This window comes from Cavia porcellus, unplaced genomic scaffold (genome assembly GCF_034190915.1).
Source record: "Cavia porcellus strain 051 isolate PalLab524CR breed Dunkin Hartley unplaced genomic scaffold, mCavPor4.1 scaffold_8, whole genome shotgun sequence".
In the NCBI taxonomy this organism is placed as follows: Eukaryota; Metazoa; Chordata; class Mammalia; order Rodentia; family Caviidae; genus Cavia; species Cavia porcellus.
Genome location: NW_026947491.1, coordinates 38,613,131 through 38,637,929, shown reverse-complemented (window position 1 = coordinate 38,637,929; position 24,799 = coordinate 38,613,131). Strand labels below are relative to the sequence as shown.

Genomic DNA, 24,799 nt, shown 5'->3' with positions numbered 1-24,799 from the left:
CTTTGCACAATTCCAGAATTAAATGCAACTGTTGCCTGTTGCACCCAGAGCTCTGTGGTGACCAATGGGTGGGGGCTTACTTTGCTCCTGCACTCCTAGGGTAGGAAAGAAGTTTCCATTTGCTTTCAAATTGATGAGCTTTGCTTTGTTCTTATGGAAAAATATAGGTACAACTTTGAAGTTTTAGTCATCAGCATATTATTATACAATCTTGTGAGAATTGTATACTGCTTGGATAATGTCAATTTCATTATTAATTTTACTTTTCTTTTCCAAGAAAACTTGAGACAAAAGTCAAGGATGAAAAGCTCCAATGGCTATCATTTCTTAAGGCCAAAGAATAGGCTAAATGAACACTGCATTCTAAGTCATAACAACGGAGACATAATTTCTCTCATAAAGGCTGAATAATTTGGGCTTTTTATCAGGCAATAGCTTGATTACATTGCTAGTCTCCTGATTTAAAGAGCAAGGTGACGATAGGAAAAATGGGGCAAGAAAGCCCTTGGCTGGAAGATAAAGGCCAGGATTTGTATGAAATAAACACGAGGTCCACTAAACGTGCTTTCAGACTCTTATCCACAGTGGATGGGAGTTGGGCTTCAGTGAGGAGGAAGGGGCAGTCACCCAGGATGTCTTAGGTAAAGACAGAGTGCTCTGCAGATATTTGTCCAGAGAAAAGGAATCCAGTGCTGTTTGACTTTAACACAAATTGATTCTTGTGTATTAATTCTAGTTTTGCAAGTTTAAGTGAATACCTTTTTGTCAGGCACTATGCCATAGGCACTGGGAATTCAACAGTGAGCAAGACTCATGGAGCATTCCTTCTGGAAAGGAGTCTAACAAGCCACTGCTGCAGATGTTGAGTGAGAGAAACAGAACAAGGAAACAAGGATGCTAGAATATATTCTAACAGTGCTTTTAGACACAATGGTCATGGAAGTCCTCTTAGGATGTGACTTGCAAGGAAAGGTCGGAAGGATGAAATGTTAGATGGACAGAGAAATAGGGATATAGAACATACCAGGCAAAGGGAATACATGTGCAAAGACCCTAAAAAGACATGACATGATATATGGACTGGGAGACGCCCCCTGTGATTAAAAGCATAAAGATTAAAGACGTTTCATAGGACAACCTTCCAAGGATAGGACAGTGTAGGATATAGTAAGGATTTTATTTTCAAGTAGTGGATTTCAGATTCCTGATCTCCTGAACTGTAAAGAGAATAAATATGTGTTGTTTGTGGTATTCGTTACAGAGCCCATAAATAATGTTAGTCAAGGGAAAGATTGTTCCTGACCAAATATACCTGCACTCCTACCCACCTGAAAGAAAATAAAATGTTAGTTTTATCACCGATTATGGTCTGGCTTAGAGCACTGTGTCTGTAGGAGCTCACTCTCCTTGAATTAATAGACGCAACCAGATTAAATTAATACTTGCTAACCTAACTCATGAGAAGATATCAACCAGAACACCAACTCATTGGCTTATTTTCGGAAATACAGATGCTACACTTGTCAGCTTACTCAAGAGTAGCAGGTAAAAACTGCTTGGGAAATATAAAGCCAGAATGAAGGCACCTAACTCATTTTGAATGCTAATGTTAACAAATTTAATAGCGACAAAGACCTAATATTTAAAGATCCTTAGTGATGTCAACATTCCTATAGAACAAAGGCAAACCGCCGCGGCCATCTGTTAGAACTGACACAGTAAGGATCTGGAATTCCAGTTTGGAATTTTACGATGGTGATTCTCATTAAGTGCATCTTACTTTTCTGTAATCTTGTGTCAAAAAATCAGGACTGTGCAAGGAATCAGAAAGACAAGTACGCCAATACATATAACTCATTACATATCTAGCCAAGAGAACTATAGTTCTGGAGCTACTGGGTTTGGCCATCACTTCTACAGCTAAAACCACATTTGCTAGACTTCCCTTGTTGGTTTGATATTGCTGTGGTATTAGTCTGGAGATTTGAAAATTAATGTAAACCAGAACCAACAAAGGTTTGTTAGTTAAGGAATAATTTTCTATGTGACCTGAACAAGTCATTCATCTTTTAGTTTCCTTGTCTGGCAGTGTTGGTTGTTCTATATTTTTCATTTTCCTATCTCTAAAACTCAATGATTCTTTGAGAATCTCTGGAAAATAGAAATGTAAAAATTTCTTTTGCTTTAGTTTAGTTTGTGGAAACCTTCAGAAAACTTTAAACAAACTGTTTCGGATAGTTTACCAGTGGATGCCCTAGCCTTTCATCAGCAGATACTGTTCTTGCTCTTACTAATTGTTTAACTGTGATAGGGAGACCATCTATTAAATATAACACGCACATACACAACCCACAATAACTTTTGTGAAACAATTTCTGTATTTCAATTTTGTATTTATAAAAAAAGCAAAGTAAATAGAGAATGGGGAAGCAGGAATAATGCTTGGTCACCTCTGAGGGTAGAGAAAATAGGCAATAAGGATGGGTCAGGCTCCCCTTATGGTCTTTATTGGAAACAGCAATGAGCAAACATGTATGGACTCTAAGGGTTTCTGGCCTTTAAGGGCTTAAGTTGGTGGGGCACAGGCCCCACAGGTCATGCCAAGGGAAAGAGCCAGACAGACCTCACAGTGGTACCCGTGAGGAAAAAGCAGAGTTCAGTTTACAGCGGCCTGTACTCGGCCCCGTCTGTTTGATTGCCTGGGTCGCCCTCTCTGGGGTGTATAGGGGTGTTGTCCTCTCCAGGGCACGTATGGGCCCTCAACTTGATACCTGGGGAAACCTTTGTACACCACGGGGACTCGCTGCTGGTAAGAGGGTGAGGGGAAGCCAGACATAGGTGGCTGAGGATCAAACATAAAGTCCATTTCGAAGGTAAATCCTGGCTGTGTAGATGAGGGAATGTCTGAATGGAAAGAGAATTGATCTGATTGGAAAACATGGTCTGAGGAAAAATAGGGATCTTGGGGATGGAGTGGGAGTGGGGGTGTCCTCTGATAAGCAGGAATAGGAGGAGATGATTGGAGCATGAGTGGAGGCGGCTGGGGAAGGGGAAGGAGTGGGGACAAGGTTAAGGGTGGGGTTGCAAGTAGAGGCCGGGGCCAAGATGGGAGCAGAGGTGAGGCTGCTCCATCTTGGTAATAAGAAAGGCGCCTCCTCTTGATGCCTGGGCCAGGGTGTTCCTCGACAGGGCCACCTTGGCTTAGCATGCCCAGTGGGGCCTTCAGGGGCAGCTCCACACCCCAGGCATCAGCCACATGGGCCAAGAGTAGGCAGGAGAGTTGACGGTGGGTGTGCTCATTCCAGTGCACCCCATCCATCTGCAGGCCCCCCATGGCACGACGGAAGTGGAAATGCAAGTCTAACACATCGAAGCCATGGCTGACAGCCTTAGTAGAGCTGTAAAAGTTGGCTTCAATGACATAGCGCTTCAAGGGGACTTCCCAGGGCCAGCATTTATGAGGGAGAAAGCTCGCAGTGATTTTGTTGCCCACAGGCATGGCTGTGTTCCACACCAGGAGGCAAGATTCAGGCAGCACCTGGTGCAGATGCTCAAACAGGGTCTCCAGATTTTGCAGGTACTTCTTCCAGGAGTTTCGGCCATACCTGGAGATGTCCCAGAGGCAGGAGTTCATGACGACCACATCAGGGGTGTGTTCGCCAGCCTGCAGCTCCTTTAGAACGGTCTCCAGGTACTTGGAGTACACACGAGTGAGGAAGTAGAAACGTACAAGATGGTGGTCTGAGCAGAACTGGCGCACCTCGCGGTAGTGAGTGCCATTGTGCATGGAGTCCTTCTGGCCTCCAGTCATCAGTGTGTCCTGTTCAAAGCTCATCTCCCCCTTGGCCTTGAGCTGGCTGGGAGTGAGCAGACAGTCTTTCTGCAGTAAGAGCACTAGGTCCTTGTACACGGCCCTCTGCACGGAGTCCCCCAGGATGACCACAAACTTATTGTGGAGAAGTTGCTGTACTTCGGAGGCCAGCAGGTGGGTCATGATGGCCCAGCCTTCCAGTGCACCAGGTGAGTCTTCAAATCACTAGGACAGAAAGAAAGAGTGCTAGGAGGACTCATCCTAGGGTAGGCAACAGTGCAAGGAAGAAGTAGAGAAGCAGATAGATATGCGGCCTCTGCCCTCTTGCACCTGCATAGAAAGAAGGCTCCACACTAAGCCTGGGTGTAAAATGGGAAGAGATACTAGAAGGCTGCCAGAAGCCTTCCTTGGTCAGCTGTAGTTTAAACCTGGGATCTGACCTCTCAACTACTAGCATCTGTTCTGGGAGATGGGTTCCATTCCTGCAGGGAGGAGTCAACCCCACTTACCCTACCCAGGACTGGAAGGGCTGAAGGTAACACCAGAATACCCTGGGAAAACACCTGGTGATCCTTCTGCCTCAGCTCCCCGCAATTCTGGATTAGGTGTACACCATCACTCTTGGTCTAAGAAAAGATTTCTTAGCTGGGCATGGTGGGCACTTGGAGGAAAAGTTGGAAAATATAGGTAATACAAAGCTAGAACTAATCTTAAGGTTTTGCCTCTCATCTGAAAAACATCAGAACATGCCTCACCCGAACATACACACTGATGTAAGAATTATTTAGAACTGAAAGCAAATAGAAATCAAGGGATGCAGGAAGACTTCTCTGATCTTCCTTTGGCTGTCTAGACTCCAGGTATAATTTATCTCTGAGGAAGGTGGTGCTCCTACCTTCAACAAAGGAGGAGAGAAGTTAGTCTCATCACTTCACATCAGACAGGTGGTCCTCTACAAAGCCAGGGAATTGACAACAAGATGATGCTGCATAAGCAGAAATTACTACAGTAGATCTTACTTTCCATTTAACCCCGTTCATTTCACAGATACTTCCCTCAATGTAACATTTCTTGAAACTCAAACCGTTTATTATAAGGTAGGTTAAACCTCCAAATCAAACCACTTCTGTGTATTCCTTGCCTGTAAATACGAACTAAAATTGTACCTTGTCTCTTATTAATGTGCTTCTTGTTCAATTGCATGCCCCAAGAGACTGAAACTATCTTCAGAACTTCAGATTAAATTTATTTCCAACTTCTATTTATGAGTTACCTCCAGGCATGACTAAAAGGTAGAGTAACACATTTTGCTGCTGCTAACAAATGTTAACTGGGGGGAACATGGCATCTACTTAGAGCCACTGAAGTCTACTGTAGCTTCATAATTGTTAGATATAATGTACTAGTAAACATTTTAACAAGTATGGATGGATAGTTATCATTAAGCCACAAATTAAATTATTATGACTGCTATCTTTTGGCCAACACTGGGGACTGAACCCAGGGAACACTGAATTACAAGCCCAACCCTTTGTATTTTCTTTTGAAACAGGGCTTCATTGAAATAGCTGAGGCTGGCCTAGAACTTTCAGTTTCTAGAGTAACTGGAATTCCAGGTGTGTACCACTATGTGCAGCTATAAATTCAGTTTTTAAAAGGCATATTATTTGCAGTTTTATCAAGGTATGCTAGCTCCCACCTGTAATCCCAGCACTCAGGAGGCCAAGACAAGAGCATTGCCATCAAGTTCAAGACCAACTTGGGCTAATAGTGAATTGAAGGCTAGCCTGAATTATATTAGCTTCTGTCTAAAAAAAACAAAACAAACAAACAACAAAAAAAACAAAATTTAGTTCACTGTGATACAAAAGTAAATTTCAAATCCCTTTGAGATTCAAGTATGTTTGTGTGTGTTGACTGATTTATGCATTCAATTTACAATTACTAAGGGCCTAGTATGTGTTCCACTTGGGAAGTATAAGATAAGTAAAACATAGCTTTTCCTTTGAGATCAGAAATACTTATTGACAACTGTGACAAAGATGATACAATGAGGAATCTTCAGGTGAGAAAACTCAAGGGACTTGGGGAATAGTATTTCTCCCTATTCTAGACCCAAACCTCTGGAAAGTGGAACCCTCTCCACTGTACAGATTCCAAGCCAGTCCAGCTCTGTGCCTTACCTAAGCTGGAACTCTAGTCAGATTCTGTGATCTGTCCTGCAGGGCATTTAACAATGTCCTCTTCTGTTAATGATCTCTTCTCAAATTTAGCATGCTGGACAGCCTAGTGTAGTCTCCACTTCAATAGGATTCTGTTTAAATGACCTACTGCATTCTCTCTCTGCATATGAAGTACCCTAGATTTGGAAAGATACAAGCCTAAGTATGCTACTTAAAAACTATGAGAAGTGGAGGCTGTACAAGAGTGCTAGAAAAGGACATTACTTCTGGAGCTGTACTACCTGAGTTGGAACCTCAACTCTTCTACTTGATAGTGCAAAAGCTCTAGGTTGGATCTTCAGTATGGGTGGGGGTGGGGGAAGGAATGCATTATTTGCGCTGTTTGTCTAGCAAGGTTCTCCAACGAGTAGTTGTGATTAGGTAGGTAAAGATTCTGAATACAACAAGCTAACATTTATGAACAGGCATTAGATGTCATATTCTTTACAGTGACCTATTTATGAGATAATTTTTATTACTCTCATTTTATAGGAAAGGATGTTGAAGTGATGTTGCTAAAATTTACTATCTGTAATCCTAGCATTGGGAGACTAAGGCAGGAGGATTGCTGCTACTCTGAGGCCAACTTGGACTACGTAGAGTAGTTAAGGCCAGCCTAAATTACAAAGACCCTGTCTCAAACAAAAAACCAAAGCAGGATTTTAAAAAAGTTTCATAATACTACCTCCAGTCATAGTTCCATGTTTTTGTTTTTTCTTGTAGAGGGGATTTTTTTGAGAAAGAGTCTTGATATGTAGTGCAGGATAGCCTTGAATTTACAGCGATCCTTCTGCCTCAGCCTCCCAAGAGCTGGGATTACAGGCATGTATTATCATGCCTGCCCATGGTTTCAGGCTTTGTTTTGTTTTGTTTTGTTTTGTTTTTGAAAGTAAAATTTTGGCTTAGGCTAAAGCTGCAATAGAAACGTGCATTAATAACAACTACTGCTACAAGAGATTACTTTCAAGTAACTTGCTTGTATTTCTCCATTTGGGGATAACTGATTTTTTAGTAGCTTCACAAGCAATGAATTATAATTGTTGACTGTTGTTTTACAACATCACAAATCAGACAGGCATTTACTTTCATTAATCAATGCTTTATAGAAATGAGTTTATCTTTTGTGGAGGACTGAGAATGAAATAGACCAGTCTCTCCAGAGACCTGGCAAAGAAGTCTTAAATCACAGAAAGTTATTAACAATTAGGATGCTGTTTTGATTACTTATAGGGAGTATTTGCAATCCACTTAAAAATTTCTTATACATGATCAGTTACCTTACTGCAACATTGTACTGGGACTATACACAGTCCACATCCTTCATTTTTAGGGACTGAGCCTATCCTTTGAACTTTCCAAAGTCCCCTTAAATTTTAGGGGTACAGACAAGAAAATTATTTTTCATGAATGCACTTATTTGACTTATCTATGCCTTGGCATGTAGTTTTCTAAGTTATACTTGTCAAATATTAAATTACATGGCATATAAAGTTGTTGTTTTGAGACAGGGTCTTGCTATGTAGCCAAGGCTGGCTTAGAACTCACGGAAATCCTGCCTCAACCTCTGACATGATGGGATTATAGGCATGTGCCATCTTGTCCAGCTACATAGTTTTAAAAGAAAAAAAAAGGAGTTAAATGATTCAAACTTATGACCTATGGCCTGGGGCTTCTCCACAGATACATCTTTTGATTTCATGCTAGTCAGTTAACTTAGATTCCTCTATGCAACACTAAAGCTGGGAAAATATAGGTCTACTATTTTAAAAAGTGGTTTTATGAGCAAATAAAATTATAAAGTACTGTGAAATACTATGTTATGTGATGCAATAGAGAAACAGTTGCCAGTAAGCCACTGGAAAGATCAGTTCCAGTCCCCAACTCCCAGTCACTTCAACTCTTAGACTTCAGCTCTGCAGCTATTAATTCAGTAAATTTAGAAACATCCATGTCTATTGCAGACAGTGACAGCTATCATTCTTCAAATCTCTCTCTCCCCAACGACTATCACAGGTCTCCTACTCCAAGCATCATAAAACCCCACATTATGGTGCATATTTCTAACTTGGTTATTAGGTAGTCCATAAACACAGATGCACAGACATAAATGAAAAATTAAAACTACAGGAACTCCCTCAAACTGGACTCTTATGTAATCACCAGGTTACCTCACAGAGGCAGGAATCTCTGGTGGACAAACTGAATTTGTAGTTATATCATCCCAGCATGTTACAATCTTATATTTGTCATTGTTCTGCAATAAACATCATTGGAAGAATTTCAAACACTAGAATCTGAAAATCACCAAGCTGAAAAACTCTTAAAGGAGCATGCTCTTCCCCACGCTACAACATTAATGCTTCCTGTGGGCTATAGGAAGAAATGAAGGCGCTACTTTATGAATGAAGTGCAAATTCATAATGCCTGACATGCTACTACTTAAAAAACAAACAAACAAACAAACAAACTATGGGCCTTTTTTCTTTTTTTTGGTACGGGTGATCGAACTCATGACAGCGCTTGCAAGGCAGGCCCTTATGCTACTGAGCTAAATCCCCAGCCCCTCGGCACTTTTCTTTAAAAAATAAAAATGTAAAACAAACTTGTTTTATAAAGGAACCCCATAAAGTAAATAATTAAATGATGAAAAACTTTGATTTCAATCACAAACAGTCCACGGCAAACTTTCGCATTACGATTTTGAGCCATAAACTCCAATTTGCTAGCTTATTATCCTTCCAACAGGTATGAAAGATGCCAGAAGGCGGTAACCTGGCTTTCATACCCAAGAGCCAAAAAGCCTAACTGGATTTCAGCTGGATTTCACAGAACTGAGCCTCGGTTTTCTGATCGCCTCCTTCGATCCAAAATAAGATGATTAAGGATCTTGCACATCAAGGGCCTGGGGCAGGGCCTGCAGACACCAGGCCCCCTTAGTAACACCCCAGGCACCACAGCCGTTTCCACGTTGGAGAAACCCGAGCCCACGGACGCAACCTGGCTCCTCCGGGCCCCGCGGCCCCCTCCCGCCCCGCAGTGCTGTACCTCCGTAGGTGGGGAGCGGGTCCGCCGGCGGCGCTAGTCCGCTCTCAAATTCGCACTAGGCTCCAGGACGAGCCCCGGGAAGGGAATGGGTATGCATTCTGTATTTTCTGCCCCCTCTTCAAGTTGGTTCCTTTCTTTCAGCCTTAAAGACATTCTAATGTCTTGCTTTAAAAAAGAAAAGAAACGAAACTTCTCTGACTCCACCTCCAGGTCAGTCCTATCTTTCGCCTCGGTTTCAAGGGCACGTTTGGAAAGCGGGCTGCGTCCGGTCCTCGCCTCCCACTCCTGTAACTTGGCGAGCAGCGCCGCAGAAGCGAGGCTGTCGGTGTGAAAGTCACCACTGGTCTCCTTGCCCCCTTCCACCACCACCTCTTGGTCCTTCCCAGCTCCTGGGCCGCTGTAGACCTACCTTGGAAGACTGCCCTGAAGTCTCACACCGGGTCCCTTCCTTCCCCACGATTCCTGGCGGGTTTTTCTGTCTCTGGAAGTTCTCCAAACGTTGGTCTTTCTCAAGGACCACCCATCGGTCTCTTCCCTTCCTCAGTATTCTTAGTCTGTGAGTTCCTCCTTCACATGGCTTCGGGCAGGGCAGGAAGAGGATCGTGTATCTGTCCCTATTTGTCCCAAACTCTTCTGGTTTAGGCCTGTTTTCCCAGCATAACTATTAATGGTACCCCTCCGGCCAGAGAACCCCAGGGTAGATAATTGCAGGGAACTTATCAATACCATTTGTGTCCAGTTGACTCAGAGTGGCGGCCCGAGGCACAGATGCCGAGCGTCGGCCCTGGAGCCAGCCCTCTGGTCTGTATCTCGTTCTGCAGCTCTCTGGCCTCGGGGAGTTGGGCTGATAAAGTAGCCTCCCACTCGGAGGAGGCCTCGTCCACCGAACAAGCATGGAATTACTATGCATTTCTTAACAAGTAAGGGTTAAGTGAATTTCGAAGTCATTTGCATGATGCCACCTCATTTTTGAAGCTCAATGAACTCCGCTATTACCCCTTTTCTCCGCCCTGGCGGGTCTCCGGAGTTCAGACTTACTCAGGTTCTGTGGGGGTGGGGGAGAGAGGAGTAAACGTCTCTGCAAGCCTCTATCTCTCCCAAATTCTCCTGGCACTCCTTGATCCTCCCACCCAGTGGTGCCTGAATTCCTAAGATAGTTCTCTTTTGACCTTTGATCGTTGTTCCTAAAGGTAAACCCTGATCATCCACCTTTTAATTCAGGCGACCTTTGAAAGGTCTTCCTGGGGCTGGGGATTTAGCTCAGCGGCATAAGCACCTGCCTTGCAAGCAGGCAGTCGTGAGTTCGATCCCCGGTACCGATAAAAAGGAAAAAGACCAAAAAAAAAAAAAAAAGAAAGGTCTTCCTAAAAGGTAAATATTGATCACCAATGGGAAATCAGGCAGCATATTCTCACCATGGGTTTCCTTAGAGCTGCTTTTTAATTCTGCTCGGAACACACGCTGGAAATATATAACTGAGTAGAGATAAACTGCTTTTGAAACGCGTGGGTCATTTTTATTTTTTATGACTCCATCTCATGAAAAGAATCTGAAATGTCATGGTTTTAATTTTATATGTGTTTTCTCACCTAAAACTTTATTGTCTAGGTTTTAAAATTATTCATGTGACTTTCTCTAGACTCCTTAAACACAGGATATGACCTTTCATCTCAAAGTCTATGGACATGGACATATTATAGCACTGGTGACAAACCTGTGTTATTAAGGTGGTTTTTTTCTAAACTAAACTTCATTGTTGGGCAGGAGATGTAGGTCAGTGGCATAAGTGTCTGCCTGGCAAGCACAAGGGCTTGAGTTTGATTCCTAGTACCAAATAAATAAATAAAACCTCATTACTCAGGTTTAAGTCTGGGCACTCATCTATAAAAGTTCACTATCCCTGCTCTATAGCTTTTCTGTGAGCCTAGAGAATTTTTTTCTCATATATCACTTTTTCTTACTGAAATTCTGCTCCCTAATTCCCACTCTTTAAATCTCCCCGGATACTGGAGACTAAACTCAGGGATGCTCTACCACTATGCTACACCCCAGTTCTTTTTACTTTCTTTGGAGGGTTCTACTAAGTTGCCCAAACTGGCCTTAAATTTGTGATCCTCTTGTTTGAGCCTCCTGAAGACCTGAAATTACAGGCATGTGATTTCAACAGTGCCTTGGCCAATGTGGAGACAAAAGGAGGAGAACAGAGGCACAAGCTCAACAGGGTAGGTTTGTTTTAGAACAAACCAGAGAGGGACCACCCTGGCACTGGGACCAGACCTGTGACTGTGGTAAAGGCTTTGAGCTCTGTTACAGGGTCATGAGCACAAAGGCCGGGTAGGGGGTGGGGAAGTGGGGGAAGGGCTGTGGAAGAAAAGGTCAAAGTGTCAAAATGGGTCTTTGAAGGGGAAAGTGCAGTGAAACGAGCTGTGGCTTGTCTGGGGAGTGAAGGCCTGAGAAATGTAGAGTGTGGTGGTGTCTGCCAGGAGCAAAGCTGGAGAATGTAGTGGAAGTTACAGGGTACAGCTGTGCTTACTGGGCTGTACTAATCCATGATTAGACATCTTTAGCAGGTGTAAAAGCACAGTGCAAGCAAGAGGCTTTAGGTAGTCTCTGGTCAGTCTAGGACGGTGGTGGTCAGATTCCTTCAACCCAGATGCACTTTTTTTTCCGTTGTTTTGGAGACAGGGTCTTGCTGTGCAATTTAGGCTGGCCTTGAACTCACTATGTAGCCCAGGCTAGACACAAAATGGCTGCAATCCTTCTGCCTCAGTCTCCCCTGTGCTGGGGTTATAGGCATGCACCACCACTTCTGGCTACACTCACTTCTTAAAAGCTAATGTTTTTAGCTAGGCTTTCCTAGTCCCCCACACAGAAGAAACAAAAGTTCTTTCTTTGACAAATGCCTTTCTGTAAAACTTGGTTTTGTTTTGTATTACAATTAACACGGATAACGGGGATTTTTGAACCCAGCAGGATCTAGTCTGATAGCAGAAGTGAGCCTGCCATCCTTGTACTCTCACCATCATGTGCCTGGTAACAGCATTCATGGAATATTGGTTTTGTGCAGCTTTTCAGTCCTCCTAACTTAGTAGAGTAGAACTATTGTTAACTCCATTTTATAGGTGAATAATTTGAGGCAGTTAGCGATTATGTGGTTACTCAGCTAGTCAGTGACAGAACAGGTCAGACAAGTATCCATTGATTTGATAAACTTAAGGTTTGTTGTTTCTTTAAGGGTAAATATGGTCGCAGCACCTGAGCTTTAAAACTCAGCTATAAATATGAAATTAGGAGGAAAATAATCTTTTTTCTTTTTTAGCTTTTTGACACAAGGTCTTACTGTGTAGCCCTGGCTAGTCTTAAACTCAAGGCAATTCTCCTGCCTCAGCTTCCCAAGTGCTGAAATTACAGGCATGTGCTACCATACCTGGCTAAAAATACTCTTATTTAGAAAGAAATATTTGCATTATTTTTTCCTTACTATTCTCCCTTGAAAAACATGTATAGCCGGAGTGGTGGCACAGGTCTGTAATCCTAGCATTCTGAGAGGATAAAGCAGGAGGATTGTAAGTTTGAGCCCAGACTGGGAGTAATACATTTGGTGAGATCCTGTCTCAAAAATAAATAAATAAGCAAGCTGAATATACAAAGCCCTGGGCTAAATACCCAGTATCACTGAGAGAGAGAGAGAGAGTAAGAGAGAGAAGATGAAAGAAAAATACCTGTGTTTTATGCACAGCTTTTAATTTTTCCATAAAGAACAAATCCTGTAGGAAGTTAGTTCAGTGTTCATCACTTGGGTTGTCAGTGGAAACCTCTGCGTGGCACTGAAGCTATAAGCATGCTTCAAAATATCTTGTGCACCAGCTAACTATTTGCTATTCTGGGTCACTGGTTGCTTTTCAGCCAGTCATCAGATTCAGTTCTGAAAACTCTGTCTCCAAGACTGGCCACAAAAACCCATGTAATCTGTGGCAGGGACACAGGACTGAGTCAGCAGACTGGATTTCTGCCACCTCCTCACTCACTTATCTCTGTGTTCCTTTAAGGGACAACTCACCCCTGGGCTACTTGGAGATTACAGAAAAGAGATTTTCAAACAGGTATTGTCTTAGTGTACTGATCTCAACACTATACTATCTGATTCCTAGGAGCAACATGTTTCTATGGAAGAAAAATTTTGAATTTAAAATGGGGCCTGAGGGGCTGAGAGTGTAGCTGAGTGGTAGCAGGTGTTCCTAACTTGTTGAAGGCCTGGGTTTGATCCCCAGCACTGGAACAAAAAAGGATTACAGAGAGCCATCTCTGTCTGCTGGGTCCCTGCCATGCTGTTTCCCAGTGGATCTAGAAGCCCTAGGTCTCCCCTGTGGTCAGGAGCATGGAGGATTTGTTTGCTTTCATATCTTTGTGCTTCCAGACAGGAGGAAAGAAAAGAGTCAGTGGGCACAGAGGCCAGGAGAACCAGAATATGTGCAGGAGAAGCAAACATCCTTGCCCCTGGGCACCCAAACCACCTCAAGTCCTAGCTCCCACCCTGCTGCACCAGGAGGGGACCTGCGCCAGCCCCTCTCTGTGGTCACATCCAGCAAACTCTTGGCTTCTCCTTATCCCCAATTCCAAAGACAGGTCCACAGCTCTGTAAGGCCGCTTTGGCATGAGCTGTGGAAATCAAATGAAATGCTGTGCAAACTCCACACATTTTCACTGCTCCTGTTCAGTTAATCTGTAGGGCAGCAATAGTGGTAAAGGGAGCTTTCCAGTGAAATGAAGTACTTGACTGATTACTTAGCAATAGTAATAATTCAATAGCAGCATTTAGCGTGTCTTCCAGCAGCATTTAAGTGGTTTAGCTGCAAGCTTACTTATTCCTTTTAAGATCCCTAAGAAAATTAGGGGCTGGGGATTTAGCTCAGCGGCATAAGCACCTGCCTTGCAAGCAGGTGGTCGTGAGTTCGATCCCTGGTACCGATAAAAATGAAAAAGACAAAAAAAAAAAAAAAATCTATAAAAAAGAAAATTAGCCAAGTGTGGTGGTCCATGCCTATAATCTCAGCATTTAGGAGGCTCCCAGAGTTTGAGGCCAGTCTGGGTTACACAGCAAATTCAAGGTCAGGCTGCAATGAATACACAGTGAGACTCTGTCTCAAAGAATGAAAAAAAGAACCCTAAGAAGTAGGTACATTATTTTTCTCCACTTTGCACATTACAAAATTAAAGTACAATGCTGTAGTAATCTGCCCAAGGTCACCCGGAAGTTAAATCTGATGCCAGGCCTTTGAGGTCAACCACAACACATAAGACGATACAGACAGCAGATACTTCTCATCCTTTCTCCAGTTAAGAACTACTTTTTTTGCACTGCCTGCTTTTAGAAATTTAGTAGTTTGCATTGATTCCTGATTATTACCCAGGGATGCCTGACCAGTTCTGTAAATTGGGGCATGGGTCTGGACTGTGATTCCTTTTCACATAAAGTGCCCACAAAATCAGGATTCTGAAAAAGACTGGTCAGAAATCCAAAATTAATGCTTAAAAGAAAATTAGAAAACTGGAAAGTACTTACTCAGTGAAGCAACTGATAATTTTAAAATGTGTCTTTCAGTTGGCTCTATCTCTTCCCTAGATTATGGCCCCTCTGGGCTATGGGTCTGAGCTACAGGGGCCTGGCTCCAGGGTAAATATATTCACTTCTGGGTGGTGCTGAGGCTGGAGAGATGATGCCATTTCCGGTGGCATCTGGGGCAAATGACAAGAGCAGTGGTAACCTTCTTGCTTTAGGAAATGGAAGAATAATGACTAACGTGTCAAGAATTTGGCATATAAAAGAACACGAAAGCGTAAGTGAAAACAAAACAGACTTCTGAAATTTGGCTCTGAACTTCCCCCCCACCAATTTGGATGTAACTCATCTCAATTCACTTTGTTTTTCCTTTTAACAACACAGCTCATCAGCTCTTATTCTTGCTGGTAGCGCACCTTCCAGGCTGTCTGTGCTGTTGGCAGGAATAAGAAGTAAGTGGAAAAGGAAAAAGAAATGGGGAGATGGCAGGAGGAGAGAAACCTCTCTCCTCATTCTAACTGGTGTTAGGCAGCAGCATCTTGCAAGGTTTCGTATCCTGTCGCTAGACCCTTGCACAGCCCTGCTGGTGGAAGCACAGCTCATCCAAAGCTATAGAGAATATGAGTCTGAGGCCATACTGCAAACAGGCCCAAGCCAAGGTCCTTGGTGAACAAGGTTAGTGGGGCAGCTGCAACAAATCTCTTGTGCTTTCCTCCAGGATGACCCACTGGAAACCAGCTGGTCAGTGGAGGGCCACAGTGTGCTTAGAAGGAAGTGGGCCTCTGGTTGAATAGATAAACACACAGGCCTTTGCTTTTTGTTTGGAATGATATGATTTGTGAGAGAACCATTATCACCTCCCCTATAAATACCAAGACGAAAGAGAAGGAGGAAATGAATCAGAAAAGAAAAATGAGGAAGTGAAGCTTTAAAAACAGCCTTTCGCAAAAACAGTGAACCTTCTGCAGGTGTTTTAAACACTTTAGGATAGAGCATTTCTCCATTGTATTCATATTTTCCCCCCTTTAGTCTTGAGGATTGAACTCAGGGCCTTGTGTATGATACGTGTTTTGCCACTTACTTCTGAGCCTCCATTATATTAAATGATTTTAAATAACTAAGGAACAAGACTAGTAAACTTTAGAAGAGTCCTGAATTATATCCTTGCATACCTTTTTTCTGTTTTTACTACTATGCTGTTTAGGCCTATAAAGTGATGTAGTTGTCTTTCTTCAAATAATATTATTTCCTATTATATTATCAACTACTTATTGTGTGCTATAAAAATGAATTCCACATTATTTTCTCTAGGAGTTCTGGAGTGTCAGTGTTGAGCTGCTAACTTTAGTGTTTTGAAATTTAAGGGTGGCACACTTCTATAATCCCAGCACTTGGTAGGCTAAGGCAAGAGGACTGCCATGAGTTTAAGGTCAGCCTGAACTACTTGGTTAGACTGTGTCTCAAAAAAAAAAAAAAAAAAAAAAAATTAAGGCTAGTATATTCCATAAATTGGAAAATCTGCCATTTTTGATCCTTAGAGCTCTGTAAATGAGTTGCAAATCTTCCTAGTGCTTTGGTTCCAGCTTCTCCATGCATTAAGAGAATAGAATACAAGAATAGGCTAGGGGAGGATGACTAAAATTTCTGGGATCATTACATAATAAGAGAAAAGAAAAGCTGTAATAATGCAAAGGATTATGCTTATACTCTTTAAATGTAAAATAAAGTTATTTGACATTGACCAACAGATGTTCAACTGATTGTCTTGCTTACCAGAACTTCTTACATACACTTACATATATAGAAGATCACCTGGACCTGATCAGTTCTCCTTGAAAGAAGAGTAATTACCTCTATTTTGGTTAAACCTGGCACTATTTCCATGTATTGATATGTATAGAGCTGGCTAGGACTTTTCCTTATCCCTTCAGTTGGTTTTAAGCAATGCAGATCTGTTCAGCCCAGGTGCAATGTGTAGTTTTTGAAGCAATACAACAGGTCAGTGTTGCCCTTTCCCATAAATCCCAAAAATCATGTGTGAGCCAGGTGGGAAGGAGAGCTGCACTCCTCAATGTCACTGTCAAGATAAAAAGCTATGACTTCCCAAGGCATAAAAAAATTACACATCAGAGCTAAAGCACGAATTCCGAAACATTAGATACTACCCAGAATTGTGTTATGCAGATTACTCTTTCTGTATACCTTTTTCTCTGCATGTTGCAGAGGTGATTTCAGGTCTCCTACCTAGCCCAGCTTAAAGCACTCACGGGTACTTCCCACCAGTCTCACAGTCACTCATTCTCAAGCCACTTCTTTCTTCATGAATTAATAAAACACTGGTTCGAGGCCTTTGTTCCAGTTAACCATCATCCCAGCTGTACTTAGGACCCCTCAACTCCCTCAACTATAAACATGCCTTAGTGTCTTTATTCTCACCATGCATCACACTGGTAGTAGTGGTAGATTGGAATTAACTTGCTAGAAGTTATTCCAATAACTTTTCTATGGAATTACAGATATAAGCTTCCTGGACTATGATTAGGTTTGAGAAAGGCCCTCTATCTGTAAACAGCGACTTTGCTATTCTGGCTACTACTGCTAGTCTAGCTCCTGTTCATAGTCCAATGCTTGGTGAAGTTTTTTCTTACTTGCCATTCTTGATGTTTTTCTAAAGGATAATGACAGTTTACAAGTGTTTTATACCTAAAACGTGCTTTCTCACAAAGATCTCCTTTCCTAAAACAAATGCTGTTGTTTTCACTCTGGATGATGCTGGTGAGCAAGGGCAGGGTTGGCACTTGGAGCCCCGCTCATAACTCCAGTGTGTCACCTCTGCTCCTTTTCAGTAAATGCCAGACAGGGTTCATGGTCATTGTCATTGTTCTTAAATTATTTTTGTTAGTTTTTAGAAACTAATTTATGCACATGACACAAAATTTCAAAGTCGTACAAGAGGCATGAATAAAAAGTAGACCCCTGCCCTTTGGGTTTCCAAACCCTTCCATTTCTCTTCTAAAAGGAATACTGACTGCCACTGGTTTCTGGTCCTTAGTGCCAGAAATGTTCTGTATAGATATTCCATATCTCTCTGAAATACCGTATTCTCGCTTCTTAAAAATCAGCTATTACAAGCAGTTGTCTGGGTAATATGCAAATACCACTTAGAGGTTAAAGTGCAGGAATTCTTTGGTAAACTGATCAGGTAGATTGTCTCAAACATACATTATTTGAAATGAGATAGCAAACTCATTACTCATGAGACATGATTGGACATGAGTCAGGCAAAACTGGCCCTGCAGTGATGCCATGCTGTGACTGATCTAGGCCTGAGCTCCCCAGCAGCCTATCTGGGGACAACAGTTACAGGCTGCTATGGATGTGTGATGCAGTGACATGGGACTCTAGTCCACAGTAGCCTATCTAGCCTATCTTGATATGCATGTGCGATATGCTGCTTGCATGTCCACTAATGGCGTAGGTTGAAGCAAAAGCTATGAGTGTGTGAAATAACTGGACTTTGAGATCCTCTGGCTGTCTGGCTTTCAAACCAGCAGAGTTGAGTTTAAGATATAATTTGGTAACTTCTGGTTGCATGACCTAGGCAGTCACTTAATACCTCTGTGACTCTATTTTCTCACTTGTAAAACAGTGATAATAACAGCTAATGCAGAGAGGTTAAGGACTACATGAGAAACTCAGGCAGTTGTGTCCATAGGAATGTATGATAAAAGCTCTATACCATTAACCATGGCCCATCTATTATCTTTCATTGAATAAATAATTGAGATAAACGTCCTAGGTACTAGGGATAAAGCAGTGAATAAAGTATTTTTAAAAATGCTTTGCCTTATAGAGTCTACCTTTAAGTTGGAAAGGCAGACAAAGAAAAATAAGTAAAATACTATATAGGATAAAAGCAGAAAAATATGAATGCTGGACAGGGAGGGTAAAAAGGGCTGTGGAGTTGGTATTTTAAATAGAGTGATCTAGAAAAGGCTTCTAGTAATGATGGTACTAAATCAGAATCTTGAGGACTGTGTGTGGGGGGGTGAAATCTAGCTGAAGCACCCTCTATGAATGAAAAGCAAGAAAGAGGGTAGGTTGAAATGAACAACAGAGACACAGGAAATCAAAGAGGAAAGGGGAACAGATCTTGAACCACTGGAAGGAGATGAGTTTTTCCTTTGGGAGCCACTGTGAAAGCCTTGAGCAGAAAAGTGACATCATCTCATTAATTTTAACTTGCTCACTCTTGCTCCACTGAGAATATGACTATGGGACAAGGATACAGAGAGACTATTGAAAAGGTTGCTAAATATTACAGAGTTGCAGCTTGTACCAGAGTGCTATTAACAAGGAATCAAAAGTGATATGATTCCGGATATAGTTTGAAGGTATAGGCAATATAGAATTTCCCTCTGGAGATGAACTATGAGAACAAAATAGGAGACAAGAATGCATCCATAAGTTTTGGTCTGAGCAATAGGAAGAAACCAGGTAGTTAATGAGACGGAGAAAATTTGAGAGAAACAGATATGAAGGGTGAAGGTCAAGTGTTTGATTCTGGGCTTATTAGTTTTGACATTTTTTACACATCTCAGCTGAGATATTAAATGGGAATCTGGGTATACAAGTCTCAAGGAATCTAGTCTGGAGACAACAGTTTGGTTCTGATGCCAATGGAGAAGGTGAAGCTGGGGAAGAAAGGAGGCATAGGAATTGGGCCCTTGGGCAGTCTGAAAGAATTCAATTGCTGTCATTCTGAGCTGAACAGAAAGCATGTTAACACCTGCCCTCTGTGCTTATGTACCTGCACTACAAATGTATAATCAAGGGCTGATAAGGGTCAGTAACCACAGTCACAATCCATAACTCCCATCATTACGCAGTCCTCTTCTTGACAAGTAACCGAGACCCAGTGACCATAGCTGCAATCCATAGATCCTAATCATTGTTCAACTCTGTACTTGACAAACAAATTGCAACTCTCTGTAAGTTCCCAGGCTCTGTCCTGGGCAGACAACCACAATTGCTTTGTACTGAACTTTCCTGTCAAGTCCCATTGTGATGTTTTCTTTCCATAGCCCCCTTTATGCACATGACCCTGTAAAAGACCTTAGAGACTGTACAAGAGTACTGAGTCTGGTCTAAGTGCCAGAGGCGCCCCTCTCAGGTTCATTCTAGAATAAACCTGTACTGTTGAGCTCACCTGTTTTTTCCTTTTTTCCTAACACAGTCCAGCTAGAAAAAGTCAGGAAGATAAGGGGGAGCCTCTGAAGGATCCCAAGAAGGCAGAGTGAATGAAGTAGGCAGATTAGGAGAGTGTAGGGTCCCAGAAACCAGGAGGAGAAGGTGTTTGAAAGAAAGACCCAAAAGAAGGTTGTTCGTATCAGAGAAGTTAACAAGTGAAATGAGACGTGTGACTGCTGGCTGAGACAAGATGGAGTAGTGGGGACAGGTATGTAGAATAACTCAAGTGGGAATGGGAAGAGGAGCAGAGACAGTATCTTTTTCAAGGAGTTCTACAAATAAAGGGCAGCTGAGAATGGCAAGTCTGCTGCATGAGGAACAGATTTGTAAGAGTTTTATCTGCTTTTAAGATGGAAGCAATAAATAATGTCCTTATAGGAACAACCCAGGAAACAGGGCAAAGCAACTGATGATCAATGTCCGTGAGTTGATAAGAAGGGGTGAGATCTAGTGCCCCAGAGGAGGGGTTGTCTTTGGAAAAGAATCCATTGAGGTCATCAGCTGAAAGTAAACATAGAGGAGGTGGCATTAGGAGGAGGAAGATGGAAGGTTTGTATGGATGTATATTAATGCAGTATTACAAATTCATAATTTAAAATCATGATTATTTTGAAACCAAACTTATAAAAGCTACATATTTTAGTTAAAAATATTCTAAGTGTAAGGAAAATGATAATGTTTCTTTAATAACAACTCTTATTAGTTCCAGATTGATTTTAATCTCTCTCTCTTTCTTTTTTCTTTTCTTTTTTGAGACAAGGTCATGCTATATAGTTCAGGATGGTTTAGAGCTCATTATATAGCCTAGGCTGGCCTGGAACTCAAGGCAATTCTCCTGCCTCAGCCTCCCACCACGCCTGATTTAAATTTATCTTTGTAAAATCCATTATCATTTTATCCACATTTTATTTTTCTTATCTTCATGGAACAAACTGCTACAAATGGGTAGAAAATCAGCTCATTACAGGTGGGGTATAGTGGTGCATGCCTGTAATCACAGCACTCAGGGGACTGTGGCAAGAGGATCCACATGAGTTCAAAGCCAGCCTCAACTGCACTGTGAGAGTTGGTCTTAAAAACAAACAAACAAACAAAAAAATGTCAGCCTGTTAAGTATTCACGTATAAATTGATGTATTTTGGCCAGCTAATGTGTGTGTTCAAATCTATGCTTGGCTATCTTAAAAATGACCCAATTTGGCAAATTACAAAACATATTTTTTTGCATGTATGACTTTAAAAGCCTACATATTTTTGATAAATTTTCTTTAAAGCATTTGCATTTAGAAGTATACTTAAAAAAGAATAATCTGTTTTTATTTGGGCATAAAGTTTTTTTTCTGATAGGATAGTAAGAGTTTTGAGATTTTGAAGGAAAACTTCTCTTGAGCTTAATAACAGCTCAATTAAATTCTGTATCTGCAAATATTTTGTGTTGTTGATCAGCAAGACTGGAGTTGTTGGAATTTGGGAAGTTGGAGGTTAAGAAGTGCTAAATCACTAGTTTCATTATTCTGGATGTATGGAAAGAGAGAAATACATTTATTTATTTGGTTTTTTGTTTATCTACTTTTTAAGAGAAGAATTTATTATAAGGCAGAAAGTTTCTACCCGAGAAGGACAGAAGAGACCTGGAATGTAGGTTGCCCTATTTGTTTGTTAGAGTTTGATTTAATTAATTTTTTTTTTTGAGACAGGGTTTTACTATGCAGCCCAGGCTGGCCTCCAAGTCATTACCATCCTCCTCTTCCTTCTGCCTTAGCCTCCCAGTGCTGGGAATATAGGTGTGTGCCACTACATCTGACCCTGAGGTGCATTTATTTTTGTCAGCATTTCTTAAACCTTGCTACAAGCTTATTTTGAGTTCTTATATTCTGTAAGAGGTCTGCAATCTGCTCCAGTGTAAGTCAGAGAATAGCCTGTGCTGGCTGAAAAGGTGAGTTTGCTGTCATAAGTTTTTAACCCATGAGTGCTGTAATTTCTTGTTTGTTTGTTTTGTTTTTTGAGACGGGTTTCACTGTGTAGTCCAGGCTGGCCTCAAACTCAGTGACCCTGCTGTCTCACTTCCCAAGCGTTGGAAATCAGGCCTGCGCTACTGTGCCCAGCTGAGTGGTATGATTTCAGGAATGATGCTGGACTCCTCTGGGTCCATTTCTAGTTTCAAAGATTAAATATGCAAAGTGCTAACTAAGCACAGTTCTCAACATTCAATAAATGCCTTGCTCATCCTAGGATTCAGAATATGCAGGAGTCTAGTTTATATGACTCCAATTTGTCTTAGGTGGAACCACTTCTTTGCTCACAAGGCAGTCTTGGCACATGTCTCGAACTCCACAGACAAAGTTGTTAGGATGCTCAGTTGACATGGGGTGCTGGCCATAGAGGCCTACATTGTTTCTAACTGACACTTAGAGAAAGGCCATGTACACTGCTGTTGGTCCCACTCAGCACAGAAGCCCCTGCTTCCTGCCCTGGGCCCCCAGGTCCTGTCTCACTGCTACCCGACACTGTCTATGTCTTGAAAGCTCCAGAAATTTTATTCCGTATTCTATGCAGTCTGAGTCTGTCTGCCTGTTTCTTTGGTTTCATGGTCCTTTTTGCCTACACTGGCACTAAGATTATCTGAACCGGTATGCATACATTCATGCTTTAGTAGTATAATACCGTAAATGACAAAGCATAGAATGACATGTAAGTGGTGACAAGTTGACGGGCACACAGAGCAGCCTCTGCAGGTGGAGAGAGGATGACAAAACTACTTTGAGGCCAGGCACCAATCTTGGGCTCACAGTTCCTTTTTCCACAAATAACTTAATACTATAAAAGAACTGGGTCTTACATTATGTAGCAATATCCCTTACCTCTAAAAATATTAAACTTTATTAGAAGAACTCCAGAGAGTCATAGTAGTGTACTTGGGAGGCTGAGGCAAGATCATCAAAAGTTTGAGGCCAGCCTGGGCTGCATAGTGAGTTCAAGGCCAGCCTGAACTACAAAGTGAGACCTTGTCTCAAAAACACTGAGAGAGAGAGAGAGAGAGAGAGAGAGAGAGAGAGAGAGAGAGAGAGAGAGAGAAGAGAAAGAAAGAGATAGAGGAAAGGGAGGGAGCGGGAGTGAGAGAAAGAGGGAGGGAGGGAAGGAGAGGGAGAGTTAGAGAGACCCCCTTCTTTTCTCCCTTACCAGTTCAGAATTAGGTCTATTCACACTTAGTGCCAAACAGATCTTCAGAAGATTTTTCATCTTGAAAATCTGAACCCTAGTTCATTAAACAGCTTCCCAATTCTTTCTTCCCCCATGCCTTGATAACTTTATATTCTACTGTCTAATTCTCCTGTGTTTACCGAGTTACCCTGTCCTTCAGAGTATGGAATTGTCAAACTTAGACTAGTAGTTCTCAGATAGTCTATGTGACACAGTTTATGTTCTGTCAGATGACTTAGCTATTTATTATTTAAAACAATTTACCTTCCTCAATTCATGTTAGCATAAATTACACAAATAAAAAAACTCATCTTTAGACCTGAAAAATACTAGAACTCAATCAGCAGAAGCTGACAAAGAATCTTCTTTTATCATTTATATTCATTATCTACCTTTAAAATTGCTTTCTTTAAAATGCCTTCAATTTTAATTTTTTAACTTGTCATATTTCAGGCCTCTAGCAATACTACCATCAATTTTAAAGTCTAGATATTCAAAAAATTTCATGCTTGTTAAGTGGCAACATTATCTTTGCTAGAATAAAAATGCTAACCCTTTACTTATTTGTATGATGGGATTCCGGATGTAAAAGCTTTTTTTTTTTTTTTTTTTCTTTTTGGGGCAGGGTCTCGGGCTATGCAGTTCATGTTGGCCTTGAACTCACTTTGCAGCCTACACTCATCTTGAACTTGCTTGCAATGATCCTCCTGCCTCAGCCTAGTGAGTGCTGTGATTACAGGCCTGTGCCACCATGTCTGGCTGTAACAGCTTTCTTTTTCTTTCTTTTTTTTGTGGGGGAGGGGGTACCAGGGATTCAACTTACAACCTTGTGCTTACCAGGCAAGCCCTTGTGCCGCTGAGCTAAATCCCTGGGCCCTGTAATAGCTTTCTTAATTTTTAAAATTATCTGAAATTTAGTTATACCCCTTTATAAAGAAAAAGTTCTAATCTTATAAAAATGTGATGTTGACTGCTAAATTCCTGAATGTGAAGTTGTTTGTGTAGAAAGGCAGAAATCGCTTTATATTTTGGTATGTGTTAGTCTTCCTTTCTCCCTTCATCCAATAAACAGTTACCTAGTGTCTCTCTTAGTCAACCACACTACTTGGCACTATTTTTTAAAGTACTCTGTGACTATATGTGGATCTAACTTAAAATAAATTCTGAATGAATTATCTTATTTTCCAAGCCTGTTTCTTCCTCTTAGTACATGGAATCGATATTTACCTGGTTGCCTCTAGACAGAAATCACAAGATCCTCTGCAATTCTTTCTCCCCTTCATCTGCCACAACAGAGTAAACACTACTTATGAAACCAGACTTTGATCAGCCCACTTATCCCTGACAGCCTTTACCTTGACTCGGATCTAGAATCCTGCCGTGGCTTCCTATCTCATCTTCCCACATGTTCTGTTCTCTTTCAGCAGCCTTTGCTCATTCTAAGATACAGATCATATTGATGTACTTTGTTTGACAGGTTGAATTTGACTTCCTCAACCATGGCAAAATGTTTCTGAAGATACTAGACTTTCTGCCTTTACCAGGCACATTAGCCACATCCAGAACAGTACCTCTGAGAAGCTCAGAGAACCCACTTGACCAGGCATCTGGATCCCCCAAGAGTCATAAAACGAACCCTTATTTAGTATACAATTCTGAGCATTTTAGGTATAATAACTCTTCTTACAAAATTGACAATAATAATTATTGT

General features: G+C 41.6%; 1 protein-coding gene across 15 annotated transcripts in view; it reads right to left on the bottom strand.

The window, feature by feature from the left end:
* Window positions 1-2,359: 2,359 nt before the first annotated feature.
* Window positions 2,360-24,799, bottom strand: part of Pced1b (PC-esterase domain containing 1B) — a 155,622-nt gene continuing 133,182 nt past the window's right edge. For 10 of the 15 annotated variants that reach the window (XM_063254621.1, XM_063254620.1, XM_063254613.1 and 7 more), the window contains one exon: window positions 2,360-4,036. In XM_063254621.1, the coding sequence (XP_063110691.1) occupies window positions 2,657-3,994 (1,338 nt within the window). In that variant the 5' untranslated portion in view covers window positions 3,995-4,036 and the 3' untranslated portion in view covers window positions 2,360-2,656. Of the gene's footprint in view, window positions 4,037-4,706; window positions 9,052-9,078; window positions 9,450-9,487; window positions 10,393-14,641; window positions 14,667-24,799 lie in introns of those variants that run through there. The other 5 variants (XM_063254623.1, XM_063254624.1, XM_063254616.1 and 2 more) reach the window with 5 other exon arrangements.